Raw genomic sequence first — 8,017 nt, forward strand, 5'->3', positions numbered from 1 at the left:
TGTGTGTGTGAGTGTGAGAGTGAGAGTGAGTGTGTGTGCGTGTAAGTGAGTGAGTGTGTGAGTGAGTGTGTGCGTGCGTGCGTGAGTGTGAGTGAGTGAGTGAGTGAGTGTGCGCGTGAGTGTGCGTGTGAGTGTGTGTGTGTGAGTGCGCGTGAGTGTGCGCGTGAGTGTGTGTGAGTGAGTGAGTGAGTGAGTGAGTCAAAATAGATTTTTTTGTGTTAAACAGAATAATGTTGATAAGCAAACAGTTGACGGTACCCATTGACTTCCACAGAGTGGAAAAAAAATACTATGGAAGTCAGTGGGTACCATCAAATGTTTGCTTACCAACATTCTTCAAAATATCTTTTTTTGCGTTAAACAGAATAATGTTGGTAAGCAAACAGTTGACGGTACCCATTGACTTCCATAGTATTTTTTCCCCATACTATGGAAGTCAATGGGTACCGTCAAATATTTGCTTACCAACATTCTTCAAAATATATTTTTTTGTGTTAAACAGAATAATGTTGATAAGCGAATAGTTGACGGTACCCATTGACTTCCATAGAGTGGAAAAAAATACTATGGAAGTCAATGGGTACCGGAAACCGTTTGCTCACCAACATTTTTTGAAAATATCATCATCTGTGTTAAACAGAATAATGTTGATATGCAAACAGTTGACGGTACCCATTGACTTCCACAGTACTTTTTTCCATACTATGGAAGTCAATGGGTACCGGAAACCGTTTGCTTACCAACAGTCTTTAAAATTTGTTTGGAACACCATGAGGGAGAATAAATAAGAGAATTTTCATTTTTGGGTGAACTATCCCTTCAAGATTAATAATTTATGCAAAATATACTTTTTTTTTTTATGAGGTGAAATGTGACCCGATCGTGTTTTTGTGAGATTCTCGTATAGTTGATGAAACACACGTGACATTTAAACTCCTAGAACGATATCAGCATCATGAAACAAACACTGCCCTACACGTCACACCGGATATATGAATATGGATGTTTGTCGTTAGACACGGCAGTGTGCGTGTGTGTGTGTGTGTGTGTGAGTGTGAGTGTGTGTGTGCGTGTGTGTGAGTGTGAGTGTGTGTGAATGTGTGCGTGAGTGTGTATGAGTGAGTGTGTGTGTCCGCGTGTGTGTGAATGTGTGCGTGAGTGAATGTGTGCGTGAGTGAGTGTGAGTGTGTGTGTGCGTGTGTGTGTGTGCATGCGTGTGTGTGTATGAGTGAGTGTGTGTGTGTGAGTGAGTGTGTGTGCGAGTGAGTGAGTGAGTGAGTGTGTGTGTGTGCGTGAGTGAGTGAGTGTGTGTGAGTGCGAGTGAGTGAGTGAGGGTGTGTGTGTGTGTGCGTGAGTGAGTGAGTGTGTGTGAGTGCGAGTGAGTGAGTGAGGGTGTGTGTGTGTGTGCGTGAGTGAGTGAGTGTGTGTGAGTGCGAGTGAGTGAGTGTGTGCGCGAGTGAGTGAGTGAGTGAGTGTGTGTGTGCGCGTGTGGATCAGAGAGGATTATTTTCAGATGATTTGCTATCCACCCAGCTGTTTGCTTCCCAGCATGCATTGCAACAGTTTTGGAGGCTGGCACGGGATCATTTGGAGACAGATGGAGATCAGGCTACACACTCGCTGTCTCTCTGAATGTGATTTACCAATTAATGAGTCACTACATAAAAACAGTCTTTAAAGGTAGAGAAGGTGATTTCGGAGAGGCTAGCAATAGCAAGCCGGCTTTGAAAGCATAAGATGCAAATCACTCTCCAAAGCCACGCCTCCTCCCAAACACAGGCAGAGCAGAGGCGAACCAGCGACACGATGAGAGACGGACTTTCAACCAGCAAAACAAAAAATGCTTTTGAACCAAATCACCTACCCTGCCTTTAATAAGATAAACGGCACTAATAAATAAAGCACTATATTCCTCTTTTCATGCAATTTTGAACATGTTTGATCAGCTGATCCAGGAGCTGTTAATCAGCACATCACAGAGGCCGGATCTCAGAGTTTTACAAGCCATTACTCCAGGATGTGTTTAGGGATTCTGGCTGAAGGGGAATTCTTTAGAGATGAGCTGTGTGTATTTCTGTAACATTCCTGATTATTATATGTTCAGTCTGAAATTATCTGCTGGAATAAACTCATTTAACATCATCGTTGGCTTTTAACTCAAAAGTAAGAATTTTTTCAGCTGAATAAATAATCTTTCCATTGATGTATGGTTTGTTAGGATAGCACAATATTTGAAAATCTAGAATCTGAGGGTGCAAAAAAATCTAAATATTGAGAAAATCATCTTTAAAGTTATATATTATAGTTACAAAATATCTTCATGGAACATGATCTTTACTTAATATCCTAATGATTTTTGGCATAAAAGAAAAATCAATAATTGTGACCCATACAATGTATTGTTGGCTATTGCTACAAATATCCCCCAGCGACTTAACACTGCTTTTGTGCTGCAGGCTCACATATAAGCAAAGCTCATCCCGGTTTTAATTAGTTTAGCCCCTTTGTTTTCTTCGCAACTGTGAAATGCATTTTGTCAGAATGAATAGCTGCACACACACACACACACTCAACAGTCTGTAAAACAACATTAAAGTCTTTAATAACTGGCCCGAAGGGACTCACTGTGACGCGCTTCATGTCGAGCAGCTGAAGGTGTGGCGAGCAGCAGCGGAGGAGTTCATGGAACATGATCTTTACTTAATATCCTAATGATTTTTGGCATAAAAGAAAAATCAATAATTGTGACCCATACAATGTATTGTTGGCTATTGCTACAAATATCCCCCAGCGACTCAACACTGCTTTTGTGCTGCAGGCTCACATATAAGCAAAGCTCATCCCTGTTTTTAATTAGTTTAGCCCCTTTGTTTTCTTCGCAACTGTGAAATGCATTTTGTCAGAATGAATAGCTGCACACACACACACACACTCAACAGTCTGTAAAACAACATTAAAGTCTTTAATAACTGGCCCGAAGGGACTCACTGTGACGCGCTTCATGTCGAGCAGCTGAAGGTGTGGCGAGCAGCAGCGGAGGAGAGTCTGTCTGTAGCATGACTCCAGCGCGACAGGATTCCCATCAACGCTCAGCTCACTCAGAGAGCGGCAGTGCCACAGACAGGCCAGCGCATCCAACCTGCGCACGAATGCTACGGTCAGACAGTCATCAACTCATTAACCCGTATCCTTATTATTACAATACAGACTGTACTTTAGAGTAATAAACAGGAACGGTGTCATGTTACTTCCCTCCGTATGGAAGCCTGTTTCCACCATGGAATCAAAAATAAAAAGGTAACTACTTCTCAATCACAAAAACATTTTGTGATTCAGATATATACTGAGAATTAAAACAAAACGCCTGAGTTGCAAGATAAAAACTCTGAATCACAGGGGAAAAAATGAGAATTGCAAGAAAAAGTGAGATATAAACTCTGAATTACGAGAAATTCATTTATAATTGTGTGATAAAAAGTTGCAATCACGTTTTTTCTTTTTTCATTCCATGGCAGAAACATGCTTCCATATCGCCGGCCAAAACTGAATACATAAATTAATGTAACTCACTTTTACAATACACAATGCGTGACCCCTTGGCCTTCAGTGAGCCCTGCCCACACACACACACACACACACACACACACACGGCTCTGGATGCAGCAGTATGACACAGCAGTAATGAGGGACAAACACACCCGTCACACCGCATCAAGACATCATACTGCAGTGCTCCCTTAGCAACCGCAGCACTCACACCATGACAACACAGCAAAAACATGTTCCCATGGTTACAGAATCAGACACACTGGATGACTGTCGAAACACTTCTGCCCATGTGTGTGTGTGTGTGTGTCGCACAGCCCCGCACTGCTGCAGTACAAGGACACGATGCATCCTCAGACAGGACGGGGTTAAACACATGCGGACGAATGCGGCTCTTACCTGCTGATGCTGTTAGCACTGAGAAACAGACGCTGCAGACGAGGAAGATTCTCCACATCCGTCTGCAGACAAACAGAGAGACAGAGACACAGAGAGATGATGCTGCATCCCACAGCCACTGGCACACCGATCCATCCGCCCAGATCTCACACACACACACACACACACGCTGACGGGAGGGGCAGCGGAAGAGCAGGACGACTGCGGGGGAGGGGAGAGTGTGTGTGAGTGTGGAGAGATGCTCAAATTCAGCACATACACGCAGGAAGTGTTCGACAGCAGAAACAGCCAGACATTGTTTTCAGCTGAGGGTTTTTCAATTGTGTCAATCAATTGTGGTTGCTAGGGTGATTAGGATGGTTGCCAAGAAGTTTCAAAGTGGTTGGGGATGGATGCTAAAATGTTTCTAGGTGGTGGCTAGGGTGTTGAGAATGGTTGCTAAGATTTTTCAAGGTGGTTGCTAAAATTTTTATGATAGCTGCTAAAATGTAACTAAGTGGTTGCTAGGGGGTTGCTAAGATGCTTCTTAATTGGTAGGGTGTTTAGGGTGGTTGCCAAAATGAATAAGTTGGAATATTCTGTGACCTTTATATTATCAATCAATGAAAACAAAGCGTTTGACAGAACAACACAAGCAAGACCCGTGTGTTGTTAGTTACTGCTGTCTGAATGTCTGTATTGATCATCCTCTCTCTCTCTGACTGCATCTAAATTTAGCCGCGATGTCCCAGACACAAAATTACGTCACTGTCCAGCTGATGTGCTCCACCACAACTCCACCAATCACAGACAGACAGACAGACAGGAGAACATCACCAATTGTTCCTCACCACAGACGTGATGCTGTTGTGTCGCAGGTTCAGTTCGGTCAGACATTTCAGACCCTGCAGATTCTCCACTCGACTGATGCGGTTTCCAGAGAGATTCAACAAACGAAGCTTCGACAAACGAGACACATTTTCAATCTGAGAGATCTGAGGAGAGAGAGAGATTTCTATTTCAAATAAATGCTGTCCTTTTGAACTTTCTATTCATCTGTGAATCCTAAAAAACAAAATGTATCACGGTTTCCACAATAATATTGTGCAGCACGACTGATTTCAAACATTGATAATAATCAGAAATGTTTCTCGAGCAGCAGATCAGCATATTATACTGATTTCTGAAGATCATGTGACACTGAAGACTGGAGGAATGATGCTGAAAATACAGCTGCGCATCACGGGAATAAATTACATTTTAACATATATTCACCGTAGAAAATAGTTATTTTAAATTATAATAATATTTCAAAATTTTGTATAACAGAACAGACAGACAGACAGGAGAACGTCACCAATTGTTCCTCACCACAGACGTGATGCTGTTGTGTCGCAGGTTCAGTTCGGTCAGACATTTCAGACCCTGCAGATTCTCCACTCGACTGATGCGGTTTCCAGAGAGATTCAACAAACGAAGCTTCGACAAACGAGACACATTTTCAATCTGAGAGATCTGAGGAGAGAGAGAGATTTCTATTTCAAATAAATGCTGTCCTTTTGAACTTTCTATTCATCTGTGAATCCTAAAAAACAAAATGTATCACGGTTTCCACAATAATATTGTGCAGCACGACTGATTTCAAACATTGATAATAATCAGAAATGTTTCTCGAGCAGCATATTATACTGATTTCTGAAGATCATGTGACACTGAAGACTGGAGGAATGATGCTGAAAATACAGCTGCGCATCACGGGAATAAATTACATTTTAACATATATTCACCGTAGAAAATAGTTATTTTAAATTATAATAATATTTCAAAATTTTGTATTGTATTTTTGATCAAACAAATGCAACGTTTGTGAGAAGAAGAGACTCTTTCAAAACATTAAAAAAATCTTGCCAACCCCAGTAAACTTTTGATGGACGCCTTAAAATGACTATAAAAATCTACTATCTTCATGTTTAAGTATGGTATTTCAGTGGAAGGTGTTTTTGGTGTAGACTTCTGCTGTGCACCATCAAAGATGTTTACTGTGGTTTACATACAGTAGTAAAGAAAAACAATGGCATGCATCTAATTCATTAAGCAACACATTTGATGCATCAACATCAGTCTGACATGAGCCTGTAACCACAGACCTTCATCTCATTATCAGTGTCCAAAAGACAGAGAAAGCAGTGACAGAGTCCCACAGAAGAGCTGCTTTGGGAGACACACACACACACTCACACTCACACACACACACACACACACTCACACACACACACACACATGGCATGCATCTAATTCATTAAGCAACACATTTGATGCATCAACATCAAACTGTGTAACCACAGACCTTCATCTCATTATCAGTGTCCAAAAGACAGAGAAAGCAGTGACAGAGTCCCACAGAAGAGCTGCTTTGGGAGACACACACACACACACACACACTCACACACACACTCACACTCACACCTCACACACACACACACACACACACACACATCTGTCATCACGACATCCAAACCACCAAGAGAAACTTAGAGCGGAGCTACTTATGCACAGCACCAATCAACCAATCAGAATCCGCCTCCACAATCACAACAAAAATATCATTAACACTGCTGCTTTACATGAATAGAGTTCAAAATATGACTTTCTTCAGTGACACGATGTGATTAACCTTAAAAACGCTGTTGGTCAACCTCATAAGGTAAAAATAAATTAGATGTTTTTCATTTACATATTACATGAACTTAAATATTTGCACGGCTTTGACATTTATGGGTTTAAAAATTAATACTCATGTTAAAGTCATGATGAAACGGAAGTAGTGAGATCTTTTCTTCCATATTGTGACAAACATTCGAGTGTAAGAGATGAATAAATGTAGGGCGGGACTTGGTTCTGTGCTTAGGTTGTTGATTGGATGCTGAGATGTGGGCGTGGCTCTTAAATGCATATGGAAATGAGCTGCAGGGGCGGAGCTTAAGAGCACAAATTGATTGGAAAAATCCTACATAGGTCACCACAGAGTGGAAGATCCAGTTATGATGTTTTGATTAAACATTACAATGTCAAAAAAAATTTTTTTAAATAACATATGCATGGACGAATTGCTCATAAGATGAGCTTTTACATGCATTTTAAAAATGCATGTTATTTGCATTTTATTTGCATGTTATTTCACACTGACTGTAATGGTAGAAAATAGTTAATTAGACACATCGAACTGAATTTGCACCTCAAGGCAGCAGCTGTCCTGAAATTGTGTGATTATTTCTCATTTAGGGACATGAATATGCCTGCGAAATTTCAACACTCTTGACGTGCTGTGAAATGTGTGTAAAAATATATATATATTGTTATGTCTGAACTCCTGAGGGTATTTATATTCATGCATTTGGTATAAATTTGTATCAGACATTTTTTTGCTGGAAATCAAACCATGATTTTTGCGCCATGCAATGTCTTAAATAATTACAGTTTTAAAAATGACATGTTGTTATATTTACTTTTTGTGTAATGTGTGACAAGCATTGATGTTACTGTTTTTACCTGATTTTCATTGTGATTTTTTGTGAATTATAAAATAATTAAAAACTAAAATAAAAAATAATCAAAAACTACAATAAAAAATTATTAAAAACTTAAATAAATAATAATTAAAAACTGAAATAAAAAATAATAAAAAAATTAAATAAAAAAAATTAAAAACTAAAATAAATAATAATCAGAAACTAAAATAAAAAATAATCAGAAACTAAAATAAAAAATTATTAAAAATAAAATAAAAAATTATTAAAAAATAAAATAAAAAATAATTAAAAACTAAAATAGTATCTCAGTGATCGTAAAATAACACTGAAACAGAACTCATCTCTGAGTCGTGTTCCTGTGATCACACACACACCGCGTCTTACCGCGCATAAGAGCGAGAGCTGCTTTGCTCTGCGGGGACGTGGGCCCCGCGCTGTGAGCGGCCCTCTTCACCCGGAACACCTGCGGCCCCAGATCCACCAGCATCCCCACGGGAAGAGCCACGGGAAGAGAGAAGACACAGCGACCCGCAGCCGAGAGCTCGCTGTCACAGGACAGACCC

General features: G+C 40.2%; 1 protein-coding gene across 1 annotated transcript in view; it reads right to left on the bottom strand.

Moving 5' to 3' along the window:
* LOC107568150 (leucine-rich repeat-containing protein 49) overlaps positions 1-8,017 on the bottom strand; it is a 23,814-nt gene that overhangs the window by 11,963 nt on the left and 3,834 nt on the right. The window contains exons 4-6 of the mRNA XM_016254013.1: positions 5,296-5,439; positions 3,946-4,007; positions 2,925-3,139 (exon numbers count right to left, since the gene is read on the bottom strand). Coding sequence (XP_016109499.1) covers positions 2,925-3,139; positions 3,946-4,007; positions 5,296-5,439 — 421 coding nt within the window. The remainder of the gene's footprint in view (positions 1-2,924; positions 3,140-3,945; positions 4,008-5,295; positions 5,440-8,017) is intronic.

This window comes from Sinocyclocheilus grahami, unplaced genomic scaffold (assembly GCF_001515645.1).
Source record: "Sinocyclocheilus grahami isolate Dianchi unplaced genomic scaffold, SAMN03320097.WGS_v1.1 scaffold1222.1, whole genome shotgun sequence".
NCBI classification, from domain to species: domain Eukaryota; kingdom Metazoa; phylum Chordata; class Actinopteri; order Cypriniformes; family Cyprinidae; genus Sinocyclocheilus; species Sinocyclocheilus grahami.